We start from the raw sequence: 20901 nt of genomic DNA, 5'->3' as shown, positions 1-20901 counted from the left end.
CAGAATTGGGGCACCTGGGTGGCTCAGTAGATTAAGCATCTGCCTTCAGCTCAGGTCATGATCCCAGGGTCCTGGGATCGAGTCCTGCATCAGGCTCCTTGCTCAGTGGGGAGCCTGCTTCTCCCTCTGCCTGCCGCTCGCCCTGCTTGTGCTCTCTCTCTCTCTCTCTCTCTCTCTGACAAATAAATAAAATCTTTAAAGAAAAGAACAAAACAGAATAAAATAAAGTATAGCAATTAGGGTGCCTGGGGGGCTCAGTTGGTTAAGCATCTGCCTTCAGCTCAGGTCATGATCCCAGGGTCCTGGGATCGAGTCCTGTGTTGGGCTCTCTGCTAGGCATGGAGTCTGCTTCTCCCTCTACCTCCCACCCCTGCTTGTGCTCTCTCTCTCATGCTTGCTCTCTAATAAATAAATAAAATCTTTTTTTAAAAGTATAGCAATTAATGGTAGAGTATTAGACTGAAAGTCCACATGCTTTTGCTATTAAACTCCCAAAGTTGCCCTCAATCTAAGTTTACCCTTCAGTTCTATCTTTATGAGGATCACAAAGAAGAATTCCCATTCTTGAGTTCTGTATTAGTTTTCCATTGTTGCTATAACTGATTACCATAGATTAGTGGCTGACATCCATACCAACACAACACAGATTTATTATCTTATAGTACTGTAGGTTAGAAGTCCAACATGGGTCTCACTGGACTACAATCAATGTGCTGGCAGGGCTTCATTCCTTCTGGAGGCTCTAGAGAAGATCTGTTCCCCAGCCTTTCCCAGCTTCTAGGGGCAGCCTAAATTCCTTGGTTTGTGGCCCTCTTCCTCCACCTTCCAAGCCAGCAATGTTGCATCTGTCTGACAATGCTTCCCTCCTCACATCTTTTCTCTGACCCTCTCTTCTGCCTCCCTTTTCCACTTTAAAGGACCCTTGTGATTACTTTGGGCCCACCCGAGTAATCCAGGATAATCTCCCTATTTTAAAGTCAGTTAATTAGCAACCTTAATTCCATCTACAACCTCCACTCCTCTTTGCCATATAACCAAACATAGTCAGAGGTTCCAGGAATTTGCACAAAAACAGGTTTAGGGGTCATTATTCTGTCTACCACAAATTCTGTTGAGATCTCACATATATCCTTATTGTTCACCCTCAACCCCCACTTGACTATGCACATGTAACCAAGAAGTCTGACCCGATTAACAAGTTCTTTATTAAGAAGAGACTGATCCTCTTTTTTCAAATCAAAGTAGTACATTTTTCTAATATTCTCATAAATAATAAACAATGATCTCTTACATCACATAGAACATGACAGTATTTTTAAGATTATCTTTGTTAGCTACAAACTCCTCAACAAACTCTAGTTCCCAATGACTGATAACATTTCAAAAACTATTTGGGAGATTGAAGTTGGGCTTCCAGGTGTTTGTTTTCCAAACGAAAACATAAAACACACTCATCTGCTCTCCAAAATCTATCATCTATCCTCACCATTATTTCATAAAAGAATATCTAATACCAAAAAGGTAGAAAAGAATCTCAGGATAACGTGTACTTCTTTAAAGCATCTTAGTGTAATAAGAAATAAATTATATCATCATTATATTTATTATTTTGCTGTTATTTGACCAGGTTTTTTAAATCACTTTTAAGACCAATTTACCTGTAGCAGCTGCGCCACTATCCACGTGTGTCAAGGACTGGGGGCGGCCACGAAGTTTGCTTTTGAAAGATCTTGGTCTGCGTGGTGACGAAGGTGGCAGAGGAACCTCTGATGACTGAATTTTGCTATCTTTAATTGCCCGAAGGCGTTCATAGAGCTCCTGCAGCTCCTTATTCTGCTGGGTTTGAAGATTTACCACCTCCTGAATGTGTCTAAATGAAAATCATGCAGAAAGCATTTTAATAGCACTGGCACCATACAGACGACTCAAGAAACTCTACACCAATACAAGGAAAGTTTAACAAGGAATTTAGATTAAGAATGTGAAAATACAGAATATTCACAATTTTAGGATGGGCTATGCCTTCCTAAATTCAACATTAAACTAATCAGACATTAAGAAAAAAGTGAACAAATTGACAAGAACAAATTTTAAAACTTCAATATAGTGAAAGATAATGAAATACAATTTAAAATCACATATATTGATAATATTAACCTTTTCTTTATTATATGTTGCAAGTATAAATAACGAAATATTTGCAACATATAGTAAAAGGTTAATATTCAGAATATATAAATAGTTCCTAAAAATCAATACAAAAAGGGTGCCTGGGTGGCTCAGTCGGTTAAGTGGCTGCCTTTGGCTCAGGTCATGATCTCAGGGTCCTGGGATCGAGCCCTCATTGGGTTCCCTGCTCAGTGGGGAGTCTGCTTCTCCCTCTCCCTCTGCTCCCCACCCCCAGTCATGCTCGCTCACTCTCTCTCAAATAAATACATAAAATCTTCTAAAAAATCAATAAGAAAAAAAGAAACAACCTTATAGGAAAAAGGGGAAAGAATATGAGAAGGAAATACAAGTAGCCAATATGAGATATGTACAACTTCACTATTAAGTAGGAGAATATAATTATTTCTTAAGAAATATTTTTAATTTATCTGATTGGAATAAAACTAAAAGAATCAATAATATCCAGTCCAATGTTGTTAAGAAGTGGGAAAACAGTCACTTTCATATATATGTATATATATATTTTTAAAGTAATCTCTATGCCCAACATGGGCTGGAACTCACGATCCCAAGATCAAGAGTCACATGCTCTATTGACTGAGCCAGCCAGGCACCCCACTTTCACATATATTTGTTTGGTGCATAAAATGGTATAGCCACCCTGAACAACAATTTTAGCAGTATCTATCAATTTAAAGTATACATACCTTTTAACCCAGAAATTCTACTTTTAGGTATCTATCCTACAAAAAATACTCACATAAGTATGTAAAAATATAAGGTTGTTTACTCCAACATTGCTTACATAAGCAAAACATGGAATAAAGCTGAAATGTCCATTAATAAGTGATTAAATAAACTTTAAATAGCTATTCTAATATGTGGAATAAAGATTATTTGTGCAAACGTGTGTATATATATATATATATATATATATAAGCAACAGTGTTAAGTAAAAAAATTGTAGAATAACATGTATATTATGACCTCACTTTCATAAAAGGCAAAAAGTATATGTAATGCACAGAAAAATGACAGGCAAGATATATACCAAACAGTTCACAGTGGTTGCCTCTGAGAAATGAGATTAGGGCATGAGAAATAAGAGATTGTTCTGTGTGCTTTTTTACTGTTGTGATATTATGATTTATATTAAAATATATATATTTGGTCTTTATCCCTGTTCCTAGAATACAGCTCCTAAAACCCTAGTAATTTCCTAAGCTATAAAGAGCAAATGGAGGATCTTTTATTTTAATATTTGGTCTGTTGTCCTCAAATAGCTCTAGTTCCTAAAGTAGCTCTAGAGTGATAAAGGTGAAAGAAATCTTATTATTTATTTTTTTAAAAGATTTTATTTATTTATTTGACAGAGAGAGACACAGCGAGAGAGGAACACAAGCAGGGGGAGTGGGAGAGGGAGAAGCAGGGTTCCCGCAGAGCAAGGAGCCTGATGCGGGGCTTGACCCCAGGACCTTGGTATCATGACCTGAGCCGAAGGCAGACGCTTAACGACTGAGCCACCCAGGTGCCCCAGAAATCTTATTATTTATAATAAGCCCCTTGGAATCACACCTGAGTTTATATTAATGAACTGACTTGAATAGCCCCAAAGGTTGGGGGCTGATTGCCAGGAGAATCAGCCAAGTGATTAGAGGATGGGATTTTCAGCCCCTCCCACTCCACCTCTGGGACAGAGTTAGAGACTGAATTAATCGCCAGTGGCCAATGATTTAAATGAATCATGCCTACCATAATGAAATTTCTATAAAAATCCCTTACTATAGGGTTTGGAGAGTTTCCAGGTTGGTAAAAACATGAAGGTGCTGGTACTCCCAAGAGGGCATGGAAGCTTTATGCCCCTTCCCCTGTATCTTGCCATCTGGCTGTTCCTGAGTTGTGTCCTTTTATAATAAACTGATAATCTACTAAGTAAACTGTTCTTCCTGAGTTCTGTAAGCTGCTCTAGTAAATTAATTGAACCCAAGGAAGGGCTTGTGGGAACCTTTGAAGCATAGGTAATACTACTTGGACTTATGATTGGCATCTGTGGGACTGAGCCCCTGACCTGTGAGATCTGATGCTATCTTTGTAGTTTTCAATCATCAAAAATTTTCAATCATTAAAATGTCACCAATTGTGGGGCACCTGGGTGGCTCAGTCAGTTAAGCATCTGACTCTTGGTTTTGGCTCAGGTCATGATCTCAGGGTCATGAGATCGAGCCCCATGTTGGACTCCATGCTCAGCACAGAGTCTGCTGAAGATTCTCTCCCTCTCCCTCCGCCCCTTCCCTGTGCGCACACACACACTCTCTCTCTCCCTCAAGTAAGTAAGTAAATCAATAAATAAGTAAATCTTTTTTTAAAAAGTCACCAATTGTAAATTAGCTATCAGTCAAATACTTAGTTCTATAAAACTCCAGGCAACCAGATTTGTGACAAAAGAGAAACAATCTTACTTTTCTCGTAATCTTTGAAGCTCCACCTTCAAATCCTCGTCCTCTATTTCTGACTCATCATCACTGCTCATTGGAGAAGATGGTGAATAGAAGAGTGAGCTCTGTGTTTGAGCACAGGCTTTTTCTTCACGGAGTGGTAAGCAGTGATCACTCTCTGGACCAGTCTTTGCCACTGACTTCCCTCTGCCAGCAAGAGTGGCTAAAAATTCACTATCAGAGCTAGGCTGTTTCCCAGCAGTAAGTATCTCTCTCTCTTTAAACAACAGTTCAAGTCCAGAATGCATACTACTTCCCATGGCTGAGTTCTCTTCCAACTCTTTTTCTGGGGTCATTGAAGATACATCAGTCTCACAAGCTGTGCTGAAAGATGAGAAGTTGTAACCTTGTTTGGGAATTCTTTTACCTTCTTTGAAGGTTTCATGAAGAGCTCGTAACTTCTGAGAAGAAAGTGAAGTCGGTGGATTGTGCGTGGCAGGTTCCATTTCCACTAATTGAGACTTTGCTCTGTCCGTAAAGGCTAGAGCTTCTTCACTAGAATGGGTTGTCATTTTATGGAATGCTGGTGTGTGTTCTATTCCAAAAGATGTCACTTTCACTGACTGCTGCTGAGGAACCGTAATCACCTGAGATACAAAAAGGCAAAAGTGGCTGGCTCTAACCAGAGTAAACCCATGAAGAAATTCAATATCAAAATATGGCACAGGTAAGTGGATGGTCTGCTGTGATGTACACATATCGATAATACCCAAACTTAAAAACCCCATCTATAATTCTCATTTCAAAGTCTTTCAATTAGGCCCCTTGAGTAAAAAGAGTTGGCTTCAAATTGCTCAAACAAAATTCCACACTTTAAAAAAATTCAATAATTCAAGTTGCTGAGATTCTAAAGGACAAGAAATAGATTTATAAAAAAGGTGACCCAACCACCCACTGAAAAATGATGACTCATTTCTGTGCTCTTTTCCAGCTACTAAAATCCCCATTTCTTTAGATTCACCTTTACTGGAAGTCTACAAAAGGTGAGGGGATGGGTATTAGGGGAAAAAATTAAATATGACAATAATATACATTTAAAATAAGTATCATATAAATACCAAGATCTTCAATGCTATTATCTTGTACAATGCCCTTGTAGATAAAGATTCAACCAAAGACACAAACCTGGAACCGACCCCGCTGAAATGATCCACTCATCGCTTTACATCTACTCAAAGCCCTAGTATCAGCCGAGGACTCTCCCGCCAGAGGAATGGGATCAGGAGCAACTGCTGACCTCGTATCTTCTGCTTCCACTGCAAGTTTTGTGCAATTGTAAGCAGAAAAGAGAAAATTGTTTGTTAAGACTAAATCTGTTTACATTACCAAAAAATGAAGAAAAGTAGAAAAAGCTTAACCCCTGCTAGATAATTAAAAAGTGTTAATGTAATAAGCAACACTGTAGAAGTCCCTAACTTAAAATCAGACATTGTAAGATTTATCCCGAGACTTAGTATCTACATGAAATGAATAACTGTAAAACCAAATTAGTTACAAAAGGAAAAATAAAATGGCAATGACATTAATGGGACATGTCACATACATGGGCTACGTGGAAAAAGTGGTAAGGTTTGTATATGAACAAACAAACAAACAAAAAAAAACAGAAGTAAATGAAAAATGATGTTACCTAGTCTATGTCCCTGACTGTAAGCACACTACCTTGACGGACTTTTGATCTCTTGAAAAAGCTGGTTGACTGCCGTAGCCTGTATGCCCAGCTTTTTAATTTGCGAGTCCAGGATTTCTTGCTAATAGGATTTTTGAGACTAGGACAAGTAAAGCTTAGGCCAAAATATCCACCTCCTGTCTGCAGATGAATGGCTCCACCGCTTGACACAGCAGCAGGATAGGCCTCTGGATCCCCTGGAAGTGAAGCATCTGGGGACATCTCCTAATGGAGACAAAAAGAGAAAAACCAAAATGGTGATAATTTACGTAAGATGAATCAGTTTTTTATACCATTGGAGTTTCTTGCATGGACTAATCAGTAATCAAAAACAGAATGCTATGTCTGCCTGCATATCAGAGTGAATCTGCAGTATTCAACTTATAGGAATTAATCCTTCCTCTTTCTTTAAAAATATTATTTGGACTTCAGATAAATACAGAGCAGAATATTAATCTTCCACCCTAGAATATTTTTCATTATAGCAACTTTGAAAAATGAAAATGAAAATTATTCCTTCATATGCTTTATTTACTAAAAGAGGTTACTGAAACCCTATGCTCTTAAAATGAAACTTTCATTTATGCTCATATTATTTGAGAGTGAAAGATGCCTAACATACATGATAACATAGAAAAACAAGATATCTAGGCATTTAGATTTATAGAGAAATATTACCAAATCAAATTTCTTACTTTATGTAAGCACACAGATATTTACAATGGGCCTTGAAATTATTTCAAATTCTTGCTCTAAAACTTGTTAACATCAGGCCACAGCTGGCTATAAAATCACTCTCTTCTTGTCCTCCCATCACTCTGACAACAAAATGTCAGAATTAACTGTTGTATTCTAAATGAGTACTTTAAAAATAAATCCTCTATAATAATTAATACAAAAACACACAACTTTGGGAAACATGAGAATCATCTCTACTAATCTAGAATTAAATGAGTATTAAAAAGTTCAAAGAATGGGATTTAGCATTTGTCTGCAGGAAGACAGCCTAAGTGGCATTAAGTATACCGGAGTCTTGAATAAGCATTAACACTCAGGGCAGGTCAGCAGTTATTAAAATTCTGAACAATTAGTTCTTATTTTCCAAAGTCCTATTTTGGAAAAAAAAAAAAAGCTCATTCTGGACTAGTAATAATGCTACTTTCATGAAGAGAAAAAATTTTTCAATAATATTAAATTTAGAAAATGCTGCATTGGTCCCACTGAAATTACAGAAAATTTTTAATAAGTAATAACTGATCAAGATGGTAAGTTAAGTACAAGTTCTAGCCTACCTTATCAATCCAAATCCATAGATATGACAGAAAAAAGAGACATAGACACAGGCATATATAATTAAAGGAGGAAAAAGCAGCCCATGACACATGCAGGAACTATTTCAAAATGCTGCAAACTTGGGCGGCAGATCTAGGCAGTGAGAGAGAGCCCTGGCCAACCAAAAGGAAGAGTGGTTGGCTAGAATGCTTACAAAGCTGTACCCAATCTGTCTCCTATCTGCCTCAACATCATCTCATAACACTCTCCTACTTCCTGGACTTCTTTTGGTTCCTTGAGCAGGTCTCCACCTACGAATGTTACCACCACACACAAGTTCCTCCCTGACCCCTTATATAAAGTAATCCCCTACTCATTCTATAATAGCCCTTTCCTTTATTTATTTATTTAGGGTCTATCTGCCCTGACTAGAATTTGAGCTTCACAAAAAGAGATCTTGACTTACTCACTGAATGGGAGACTAAACTGGTTGGGGTACCAGAGAAAGAATAACCAGGCAGTTCTTCTTTCCCTCCCTACCTCCACAGCAAGCAAAAGACAGCAGAGCCATCTGCTCCCAAGTAAGAGTGGTGAGAGGAAAATGTCTGTGGCCCAATCAGCAATGTAGGAAGGAGACAACATCCAGGAGGAAGGGAAAGCCCTTCCAGCTTTGAAGATTATTAAGCTACCCTCTAGGCAGCATTTCGAGAAAAGCTGTAATATTCAGAGCCAAGAAGCATGTCCCATGCCTTTCCCACAATTACAGGAGGAAGGCTACAATAATTATATATGGCATTTAGAGAGACAAACAAGGAATCTTACAGGGGAAAAAGAAAAGATGAATCTAAGAATCACCACTTATGGGAAATCAACACTATAAGCAAACAATAGGGGCACCTGGCTGGCTCAGTCAGTAGAGTGTGTGACTCTTGATCTCAGGGTCATGAGTTGAGGCCCCACACTGGGTGTGTGTGACGCCTACATAAAAAGTAAATAAATAAAAATTTTAAAAAAGAAAGAAAACACTAAATTCAATAATAAGAAGAATAGCCAAGGAAATAGCATCAATAACATAGAATAATACTTAATATCTCCAGAAAGATATGTGAAGATAATACAACCATAAGAAAAATGAACTACAGTTACTGAAAATTAAAAATATAATCCTCGGGGCGCCTGGGTGGCTCAGTGGATTAAGCATCCAACTCTTGATTTCAGCTCAGATCATGATCTCAGGGTTGTGAGATTGAGCCCCGCATTGGGCTGTGTGCTGGGTGTGGAGCCTGCTTAAGATTCTCTCTCTCCCTCTCCCTCTGCCCTTCTCTCTTCCCCTCTCTAAAAAAATGAAAAAAAAATAAAAATAATTAAAATAAAAAAAATAGAATCCTTGACAAAAAAAATAGCTGCATAGGAGACTGAAACAGCTTCAAAATTGAGAAATTCTCCCAGTACAAAAAGCAAAAGGACAAAGAGATGGAAAGCATGCAATGAAAAGTTAATAGATAAGAAAAACAGGAAATGAATAAACTATCTCTTTTTACAGACGATATGATCTTATATATTATACAGAAAATCCTAAATGATATACAAACTCAGCAAAATTGAAGGATACATCAACACTTAAAAATTAGTTGTATTTCTATACAATAGCAAAGAAAAATCTGAAAAGGAAATTAAGAAAACAATTCCATTGATAATAACAACAAAGAGAATAACAATGGTGCTGGAATAACTGGATAGTCAGATGCAAAAGAATGAAGGTGAACCCTTATATCACACCATATACAAAAATTAACTCAAAATGACCCTACCATGTATACTTAATCAAGTGTGAAGCAAAATAAAGGCAATTTTGGACTTAAAAAAAAACAAATTAGTCACCCATACAACTTATTTAAAAATATTACTCATAGAAGCATTTCAGGGAGGGGGGGGGAAGGAATTCTAGGACACCAGAAAGAGTGGCAAGTAAATTTGACCCAGAAGTAGCAATGGACACTTAAACAAAAGAATCCATTTGACCTTCACACTTGAAAGGCTATCCTTTGAGCAACAAAATTTAAATGACAGAAAATTATATTTCATTTTTTTATGGTTCTAATATTATTACATGATCATCAGATAACACATATAATCATAATATAAATGCTGGTTACTGACCTTCAATTCTTCAAATCAACCTACAGACAAAGCCCAGCCAGTGTTACAGGAAAAAAATGTAGATGTTATAAACCTTGCCAGTATTAAGAAGTAATACAAGTAATAAAAATTGGGAGGTATATGGGAAAGAAGAGGAAAGGGAAAATATATAATTTCCTCATCCTTCATAGCAGTGAATTATTAGGTATTGCTGAAAATTATTAAATCAAAAAATAGATGAATAAGTATATTATTTACAAGTTATTAATGGCAATGACTTCAAGAATTAAAACCAGGAACTTAAGAGTGTTTGGGGAGTAGAATGGGGTATAAGAAGTTGTTAACATAATTACTTTTCATTCTCTATCCTTCCAAATTGCTTTCCTGTTTATATATTAATTACATAATTTAAAATTACTAGTTTACAACAATATAAATCTTTAAGTTATATCTATTCAAGGGAATATTATGCCATTGTTTAAAAAACATAAGTGAGGGGCGCCTGGGTAGCTCAGTCATTAAGCGCCTGCCTTCGGCTCAGGTCATGATCCCAGGGTACTGGGATCGAGCCCTGCATCAGGCTCCCTGCCCGGCGGGAAACCTGCTTCTCCCTCTCCCACTCCCCCTGCTTGTGTTCCTTTTCTCACTGTGTCTCTGTCAAATAAAGAAGTAAAATCTTTAAAAAAATAAAAAACGTGGGGCGCCTGGGTGGCTCAGTCGTTGGGCGTCTGTCTTCGGCTCAGGTCATGATCCCAGAGTCCTGGGATCGAGCCCCACATCGGGCTCCTTGCTCGGCGGGAAGCCTGCTTCCCCCTCTCCCACTCTCCCTGCTTGTGTTCCTTCTCTCACTGTGTCTCTCTCTGTCAAATAAATAAATAAAATCTTTAAAAAAATAAAAAATAAAAAATAAAAAAATAAAAAATGTGAGGTGGAACTACGTGTACCACCATGGGTAAATGTTCATAATTGAAAAAAATGCAGAACAGCACATGTATGTAGAGAAACAGATGTATATAACATATATATCTATGTCTTTGTAAATATGTAATAAAGAAGTATGATTGGGGCATCTAGGTAGCTCAGTCGGTTAAGCATCTGACTTCGGCTCAGGTCATGATCTTGGGGGGGATCTAGCCCCAAGTTGGGCTCCCCACTCAGCCGGGAGTCTCCTTGTCCCTCTACCCCTCCCCCTGCTCATGCTCTCTTTCTCTCTCAAATAAATAAATAAAATCTTTAAAAAAGAGAAGTATGATTATACACATATTTGTATATTAATTAAAACTATGTCTGGAAAGATTCATTACCAGCTATGTCTATAGGTTTGGAAGTAGGATGGATTTTATTTTATATACACACATATACTACTTGTATAATAATAATAAAGAGATACAGCGGTGAAGATTTAGAAATATATCTATGATATACTGTAAAAATGACAAGATAAATTTGCAGACCAATATGCATATAGCACAATCCTATTTTTGTAAATAAAAAGTTATAGATAATGTAGGGGATGCCTGGGTGGCTCAGTCATTAAGCGTCTGCCTTCGACTCAGGTCATGATCCCAGGGTCCTGGGATCGAGCCTCGCACTGGGCTCTCTGCTCCGCGGGAAGCCTGCTTCTCCCACTCCCCCTGCTTATATTCCCTCTCTCACTGTGTCTCTCTCTGTCAAATAAATAAATAAAATTTTTTAGAAAAAGTTATAGGTATGTAAATAGATCCATGTAAGCTTAAGAAGGATAAGTACCAAATAGTGGATAAACACCAGATAGTCATTACTCCTGTGATCTGAAGGAACAGAAAAGGGAAATTAAGTTCCTATGTTACATAACTTTAAAAAAACACCATATGATTTCACTCATATGTGGAATTTAAGAAACAAAACAAAGGAACATGGGTTAGGGGAGGAGGCAAACCAAGAATCAGACTCTTAACTCTAGTGAACAAACTGATGGTTACCAGAGAGGAAGTGGGTGGAGGGAGGGGCTAAGTAGGTGATAAGGATTAAGAAGGGCACTTGTGATGAGCACAGGATATTGGGTGGAAGTGTTGAATCACTATATTATACACCTGAACAAATATTACACTGGATGTGAACTAGAATTTAAATAAAAACTTAAAAAATTAATAAGTTTTTTTTTTCAAATAAAACCCACCAAACAAGATTAAACTAAAACCATAAACTTTTAAGAAAGGAGATTGGTAATGGGCACTTTTAAGTGGAAATCTAAAAGTCAGTTCTTCCTATCCACTAAAACAATCTATAAATCAGTCCTGTTCTGTCACTAATACAAAAATGACATCCTTGCAAGTTCCTAGCTAATTCACCAGAGGGCTCTCTCACCAAAGATACCTCTGTCATCTCTATCTAGAAATTCCGGGCACCTGCAGCCAAAATCATGGCCTTCTTAAATACCTGTGACCTCAGAATCCTGTGGCATAGACAATTTCACTTCAAAGGGTATAACTTTAGAAAAGAAGGAATTTCTTTAAAAGTACAAGGATAAGAAATTGATTAGAAAGAATAATACTTACATGTAAATATAATTCGCTGGGTATAGAAGTTATCACATTCAGGTCCCTTTTGAATACTGATATGTTAGCAGGCTGACTTGCAGCCACATTGGACAGAATCTTAGAGCCTGTCTGCTGAAAATTAGGGGACTGTGCAGGACTATCTTGAATTCCACTGTGACTGATGCCTATGACTTCTGGCACTGGACATGAGAGCGTATCTTCAGCAGAGGAAGAAAATGGAGAGTCTATGCTTTGGGTATCCTTCTGACTCTCAGGATAGATGCTAGATATGCTATGCTCCTGGTAGAGCAAGTTTCTTAATTTTTCATCCAGAGTTTTAATTCGGTTGTCTGCAAACTCCATTTTTGGAGGTCTTTCCCCATCTGATTCCAGGAAAGTAGTGGGTAGAAGGGTAGTCAGTTCAAGGCCAGGGGTCTGAGTGGGAATGACCATCTTAGGAGAACTTGCTTCAGTGTTCATTGTGGTTTCTCCTTCTTGGGAAATAAACTCTGCATCCATAGTTGGCTGTTGCACTGCTAAGGATTGAGGCTTTTGATCAGACATAAATGCCAGAGTTGTAAGAGAGTTACCAGCAATCTGAGTTGACTCGCCAGGAGGGACCATAAGTACATCGGCCTGACTGGCAGCTTGGTGACATGGATATACAGGTAGAAATATGCCTGCTTGGTTGGTAAGTCCCTCACATTCAACTGGAACTGTATGAACTGAAGTAGCAGTGTAACTTGAACTGCTAGTAACTGGTGCCATTATCTGCCTGTCATCTTCCACTCGATAAAATAAAGCTGGCTGCTTAGTTTCTACACTGGCATATTCAGACATCTTACCATCAACTACATCCTTGAGTTCTGATTTGGAGGCAAAAAATACACGCTGGCATGGATTACTTTCTAGAGTGGGCAGTGTGTCCTGTGATATTTCCTTATTATTTGTGGTTCTTGGACCTGGAACAATAACAAAGAATAGCTAGGCACATATTAATAAATACAAAGCATGGATTAGTAACCAAACTCAAAGGGGATAAGAGGAACAAGGGACAAACAAGAACCTGTGTGAATAAGTCTTGTAAATAAGACTCAAAATACACAGAATTCAACCTGTCAAGGAATAAAAACTTTATTTTTTTCCATAAATATTATATTTGAAAAATATTACATTTTAAAATGGCTTAAGTTATACCCTAATAATAATACCTTCAATAATGCTTATGAAAATTCTCATAAGACTAAAATACCCATGAACACAAATTAAAGATATGGTATATATTTTGTAACTCCTCCAAGTCTGGAGAAAGTTGGCAGACAATGAACACTTACCAGGAACTAGAGATAGCCCAGGAACTGTAGACATGGACTGCTGAAGAGAAGGAGGAGATTGAGCCTCACGGTTTCTTATTGTTTGATTGATACAGAATCGCCACCGACCAACTGGGGATGACTGTGGAGCAGATTCATCTGTAGAAAGAATTAGCAAAAATCAATATGCTAAGCAATTGTCAACATGTTTACCCTATTAAGGAAACCATGTTAAAATACCAATTTGTCTTGTATCTCCATTTCCAACAGCACTAGGATATGTGTAATTTATAAGACCAGACCTCCCAACGCTGGCAAATACTCTAAAGGACTAAGCACAAGATATTGTTAGGGAAGGATTTTAAAATCTATGAAACAGACATTATAACAATAGCAATTAGAAGCAGGGCACATTTTGGAAAAAAATGGAAAGCACTTTCTCCAATAAAACCTATATCTCCTGTTCTGCATCCTGATTATGATGATGCTTACACAAATCTATGAGTATTAAAATTTATAGAACTATACACCAAGAGGAAGAAATCAATTTTACTATATGACAACTTAAAAATAAAGTCCCCACATCTTTATTCCTACTTTGTAAACTTATTCAAATAAGTAATTCTTTTTTATAAACTTTACCATACTTTATCAGTCAGAAATCTGCTCAAATTCCTCCTAACAAGAAAGAACAGAGGAGGACCTTGGCATCCTAACACAAAGTAAATTTCAGGGTAATGGTATCTGATTTCATGACTCCCACACCACCTGTTGCTTCTTCATGTTGTTATAATTCCTTCACAGGTCCTCATTTGTCTATGGCTCTTCGCCCCCTCCCAGATACTCTAAATATAACCATGACCAGAGCTGAAAAGAATGGAGAGATAAAGTCATCAGAAAAGAAAACAGAAGACCCCACTTTTAGTCCCTGGAAGTTTAGCTAGTATCTGATTTACAAAAACTTATCAGTGATCACAGCAGGTAGAAGTGTAACACTAGTGGAAGGAAATCAAGATATAAATGACTATATTAAAACATGAGGCAAACTTAGAACATAGTGATATTAGTTAAGAAAGGTCCTGTCCAAATCATATCAGTGGTTAAAAAAAAAACAACTTACCAATTAATTTCAAACAGTAAAGCCGTTAAAGGTCATCAGTACTGTGATTGCTTTTCTGGTAACATACCATGCAACAACTCAGAAATAAATTAACACTTGAAGTAAATCTGGAGAATGGTTTTACTTCTTACATCTGGGCTAAAAAGGCCTGTCCAAGTGTGGGAAAACCTACATTAACAATTCATTAATTTCCTTTATTGGCTAACATCTTTCCCAATGAAGGTATGTAAATTAAAGTTTCCAAATGTCTTGCTTCAAAAGCCACATGGTAAATTTTATGAAAAATACTCACTGCTGGTTTGAGTGGATGCAGAATTTATCTGTACTTGTTCAGATGATCCTGTCTGAATTAAAAATGAATAGATAAATAAAGAAGTTCTTGATATATATCTGAGAAGATCTATTTGCTAAATAACTGCTCTTACTTGGTTATTGTTGGATTCCACAATAATAGAGTCAATTCCAATGGCTCTATCTGCAGCAGAGTGGACATGAAGGATCTCCTGGGCTTGACCTACAATAGCCCTCAATTCTTCTACAAATTTTTCTTTCTCATTTTCTAGCACAAAGTTATCTTCAACCTGTCCAAAAGTAAAAGTAAGTCTATTAAATTTAGTTTCTCAAAATTTTAATATTGTATCAATGGTGACTACCTTAAAGAAAAGTAAATGAAAATTAAGTATTTAGATACAAAGGCCACAACAGAATTAAAAACAACCAGCACTGGGGCACCTGGGTGGCTTAGTCAGTTAGCATCCAACACTTGGTTTCAGCCCAGGTCATGATCTCAGGGTCTTGAGACTGAGCCCAGCATCAGGCTCCACACTCAGCGGGGAGTCTGCTTGAGATTCTCTCCCTCTGCCCCTCCCCCGGCTTGCACTCCTGTGCTCTCTAAAATAAATAAATCTTAAAAAAAAGACCACACTAAAATGCCACATAAAACATTAACTTATTCTTATTTTGAGACCGCTGACATTTGTCAGATTGGAACTACCTACCATAGAAAAAGCCAGCATTTTAAAAACATCTCACATTCTATAAATTATCATTTGAGGAACATAACTGAGGCAATATTTATGATTACCACTAGGATGCCCAAACCCAAGTTTTTAAATCACAAAATGAAACATCTCTAAAGGTTATAAAGAACTGGAGAGTTCAGAAAATATTATGTTAAACAAGAGGCAGAACTGAAGTGGAGGGGGAATGGGAGGGATGGGGTGGCTGGGTGATGGATGTTGGGGAAGGTACGTGCCATGGTGAGCGCTGTGAATTGTGTAAGACGGATGAATTACAGACCTGAATTTTTGAAACAAATAATATATGTAAATTTTAAAAAAAGAAGAACTGTTACTAAAGAATTTTAGTTTTATTTCCTGTGTAACAATTATTAGATCAATAAAATATTTACTGAAAAAAAAACAAGAGGCAGAACTAACATTAACTTTTAAAATGTTTAATTCTGTTTCTCCAGGAATGCATATCTAAAGAAAACTGTCAGAAACAAAAGCATTAAGTACTCTTCCTTCCACCCTTACTTACCCGCATTAAAAAAAGGGCAAAACTACTAACTTAAGCCTCAATTCAAAGAAAATATGAAAACTAAAAGAAATGATGAGCATTACTTAAACACCTATTTCTAAGATGATATATCAGTAGCTAACACATTAGAATTACCTGGGGTATTTTACAAACTAGTGATGCTTAGGCCTTATGTCTAAAGATTCTGTTTTAATTAGGGACCCAGGCAATGGATTTGTTTTTAAAAAGCTCTTAAGGTGACTTTAACATGCAGCCAAGGATAAGAATCATTGACCTAGATAACCTCTTAATAAAACCCCCTCATATTTTAGAGATAAATATAGCGAAATGAAAGACGTTACAGTGGCTTACTTTTGATCATAAGTAATATAGTTCTGTGCAAATTTTAAAAACTAATGGTACTCTAAAAGTGATTGCTCTGAATAAATGAGGGGAGAATATGAGGGGAAAAGGAGACAGAATGCTAAAGGGAAAATAATTTGGTTTTATTATACTTACCATATAGTCTGCAATATCCTCTGGTGCATCACCATCAACATCAAATTTGAAGGTGACCATCTTGTTGTTGTGTGTCTCCAGTTGACATTCCACCATATTGTCTCCAGATACTGACACCTGGGCACAAACATGTCACCAATTTAAGAGTCACAGTTATTTATTATCTTCTCTTTGCAAATCAACTAAGGAACATCTAGATGAGCTTACATTCAATATATGGAAAAATAGTGTAAACTGTTGAGAATATAAAAAGATTGTTTTTCCCTATTGAAATAGTGCCTTAACACCCATTCTATGGCAAATATGAGTTAAATTAGCAAAATATGAATTAGAAATGTGATCCCCATGGGAAAGAAAAAGGAATACAACTTTTATAAAAAGACAAAAAAAGACAAAAAATCAGAAGAGTTACTCTATTTTTCCAAAATGCAAAGATCGTTCAGTCATTCATTTCCAAAATTTTCTTAATCCCACAAATTGGCTCTTTAAACGAAAGAAAATGCACTGCTATTGGAAATGTATACTGGTCCAACCTTTTTGGACAGCCCATCTAGCAATATGTGTTTAAAAATTTTTTTTAAAGATTTTATTTGTTTATTTGACAGAGAGAGATAGAGAAAGTATAAGCAAGGGGAGAGGGAGAAGCAAGCTCCCCGCTGAGCAGAGAGCCTGACGCAGGGCTAGATCCCAGGACCCTGGGATCACGACCCAAGCCAAAGGCAGACGATTAACAGACAGAGCCACCCAGGCACCCCTGTATTTTAGAATTTTTTGTCTTCATATATTTTCATTAGTTTTATTAATTTATTTTAAATTGAATTATAATTAACATGCACAGTTACATTGAATTCAGGTGTCTAACACACTGAATTAACAATTCCATACATTACTCAGTGCTCACCATGGTAAATGTACTCACCATCTGTCACCAAACAACGTTATTGCAATGTCCTTGACTATATTCCCTTTGCTGTGCATCCCTCCCAACAAAACAACTTCCCCTTTGCCAACCACTTTTATTCTCTGTATTAATGAGTTTGGTTTTTTGGTTTGTTTTTTGTTTGTCACTTTTTCACCCATTAATTCTACTTCTAGGAATGAAGCATTAAAAAGAATCAGGGATGGGGCACCTGGGTTGCTCAGTCGGTTAAGCGTCTGCCTTTGGCTCAGGTCATGATACCAGGGTCCTGGGATCGAGCCCCACATTGGGCTCCCTGCTCCACAGGAAGCCTGCTTCTCCCTCTCCCATTCCCCCTGCTTGTGTTCCCTCTCTCGCTGTGTCTCTGTCTGTCAAACAAATAAATAAAATCTTAAAAAAAAAAAAGAATCAGGGATGTTTATAAAGATCTGTGTACAAGAGTGTTTGCTACAGAGAGAAACACACAGACAGATAGACAAAAGAAGAAAGACAAAAAGTTAAAGAAGACACAGACTAGCAGACAGAGAGACTGACAGACAGAAAACAACAATCTAAATGACAACAGAAGAAATTATTAAATTGTTATATCTCTATATAAGGGACTATATTCTAAGATAACAATTGAAAATATTATATTACTGACACAATAAAATGTACATGATATACTAAGCTTTTAAAAAGGGAGAATATGACTTCTCAATCTATTGCAAAAAATAGAAGAGGAAGGAAAACTTCAAAATTTATTCTATGACACCAGCATTAACTGGATACAAAAGCAGATTAAGAAACTACAAAAAAAAAAAAAAACTACAAGCCAATATCCCTGATAAACATGGATGCAAAAATACTCAACAAAATGCTACCAAACTGAATCCAACAACACATTTAAAAAATCATTCACTACAATCAAGTGGAATTTATTCCTGAGATGCAAGGGTGGTTCAATATTCACAAATCAATCAATGTGATACACACATCAATATAAGAAAGAATAAGAACCATATAATTATTTCAATAGACGAAGAAAAAGCATATGACAAAGCACAACATCCTTTCATGATGAAAATCCTCAATAAAATAGGTTTATAGGGAACATACCTCAACATAATAAAGGTCATATGTGAAAAATCAATAGATAACATCATGCTCAATGATAAAAAACTGAAACCTTTCCCCCCAAGGTCAGGAAAAATTCAAGGATGTCTACTCTCACCACTTTTATTCAACACAGTACTGGAAGTCCTAGCCATAGCAATCAGATGACAAAAACAAATAAAAGGAATCCAAATCAGTAAGGAAGAAGCAAAACTTTCATTATTTGTAGATGACATGATACTATATATAGAAAACCTAAAAAAAAAAAAAAAAACGAAAAAACTACTAGAACCGATAAATGAATTTACTAAGGTCGCAGGATACAAAATCAATGTATAGAAATCAGTTGAATTTCAATACACTAATAATGAATTACCAGAAAGAAAAAGAAAGAAAGCAATCATATTTACAATTGCACCAAAAATGATAAAATACCTCGGAATAAACTTACCAAAGAGGCAAAAGACCTGTACTGTGAAAACTACAAAATACTGATGAAAGATGAAGATGACACAAAGAAATGGAAAGATATTCCATGCTCATGGATTGAAAGAACAAATACCGTTAAAATGACCATACTACGCAAAGCAATCTATACATTTCATGCAAACCCTATCAAAGTAACAACATTTTTCAGAGAACTAGAACAAAATATTCTAAAATTTGTATGTGACCACAAAAAATCCCTGATTGGCCAAAACAATCTTCAAAAAGAAAAGCAAAGCTAGAGGTATCACAATTGCACAAGTTATACCACAAAGCCATTGTAATCAAAACAGTATGATACTGGCACAAAAACAGACACACAGATGAACAGAACAGGATAGAAAGCCCAGAAATAAACACACAATTATATGGTCAATTAATCTTCAACAAAAGAGACAAGAATATGCAATTGGAAAAGACAAGTCTCTTTGAAAAATAGTGTTAGTAAAACTGGACAGTTACATGTAAAAGAATGAAACTGGACTACTTTCATACACCATACACAAAAACAAATTCAAAATGGATGAAAGAATTAAATGAGAGGCCTAAAACCATAAAAATCCTAGAAGGGAACACAGGCAGTAATTTCTGTGACATTGGCTGTACCAACATTATTCTAAATATGTCTCCTGAGGCAAGGTAAATAAAAGCAGAAATGAACTATTGGGACTATATCAAAATAAAAGTTTCTGTAAGGCAATGGAAACAATCAACGAAACTGAAAAACAACTTACTAAATGGGAGAAGATATTTGCAAATGACATATCCAATAAAGGGTTATTATCCAAAATAAAGAAAGAAATTATACAACTCAACACAAGAAATAAACCAGTTACAAAATGGGCAGAAGAGAGAGTCAGAGCTTGGCAAGATGGTGGAATAGGAGGACCCGGAGCTCACCCCATCCCATGTTTTCAACTAGGTATCATCCACATCCAAGTCAATAAACTGGAAAGTGATCCAAAGACTGGCAGAACAAACTCCACGACTAAATATAGGGAAGAAGCTTCACCTCAAAGGTTAGGAAGGTCAGAGGTGAAGAAGGCTGCCTACAGTAGGGACTAGCTGTGCATACAAAGATTGCTGAGAAACAGGTACTCAAGGAAAACTAATCCCATAACACATGGCTTTAAGAACCAGAGAGGTTGAATTCCATGAGTTTGTAAAACCAGTGGGGCTTAGAAACTGGAGCTTTGGAGGTCAGCTGACTCAGCACTGGGCAAGCCAGGAGGGCAAGTGATAGCTGGGAGTTGTTGCCTTTAAAGAGACAGCAACCTATGAGGAGGCAACGTTAAAATGGAAGTTCAAAGCTGGAGGAAAACAAGAGAGAGATATGTTCATAATGATTTTGGACTGACATGGAGGACTTTTCCTAAAATGAGGGAGTCTGATGTGGAGCTCGACATGGGGCTCAACGTCACAACCCTGAGATCAAAACCGGAGCTGAAACCAAGAGTTGGATGCCCAACCCACTGCAGCACCCAGGCACCTCATAAAGTCACTACTTTCAAGAGCAGACGACACATGACTTTCTTAACACACAAAAACAGACTCAGAAAGCCAGAAAAAAATGAGGAGACAAAAACTTATCCCAGATGAAAGAACTGGACAAGGCCATAGCCAGAGACATAAGTAACATGCCTGATAGAGAATGCAAAAAATGAT

General features: G+C 36.9%; 1 protein-coding gene across 3 annotated transcripts in view; it reads right to left on the bottom strand.

Annotated features, from left to right (window-relative positions):
• Positions 1–20901, bottom strand: part of WNK3 (WNK lysine deficient protein kinase 3) — a 155809-nt gene that overhangs the window by 17394 nt on the left and 117514 nt on the right. For 2 of the 3 annotated variants that reach the window (XM_027609128.2, XM_027609129.2), the window contains 9 exons: positions 16737–16853; positions 15122–15277; positions 14989–15040; positions 13598–13735; positions 12282–13225; positions 6327–6558; positions 5790–5920; positions 4629–5251; positions 1659–1870 (listed from right to left, as the gene is read on the bottom strand). In XM_027609128.2, the coding sequence (XP_027464929.1) occupies positions 1659–1870; positions 4629–5251; positions 5790–5920; positions 6327–6558; positions 12282–13225; positions 13598–13735; positions 14989–15040; positions 15122–15277; positions 16737–16853 (2605 nt within the window). The remainder of the gene's footprint in view (positions 1–1658; positions 1871–4628; positions 5252–5789; positions 5921–6326; positions 6559–12281; positions 13226–13597; positions 13736–14988; positions 15041–15121; positions 15278–16736; positions 16854–20901) is intronic. The other variant, XM_027609130.2, reaches the window with a different exon arrangement.

This window comes from Zalophus californianus, chromosome X, assembly GCF_009762305.2.
Source record: "Zalophus californianus isolate mZalCal1 chromosome X, mZalCal1.pri.v2, whole genome shotgun sequence".
NCBI lineage: Eukaryota > Metazoa > Chordata > Mammalia > Carnivora > Otariidae > Zalophus > Zalophus californianus.
This window is presented reverse-complemented; position numbering and strand designations above follow the sequence as displayed.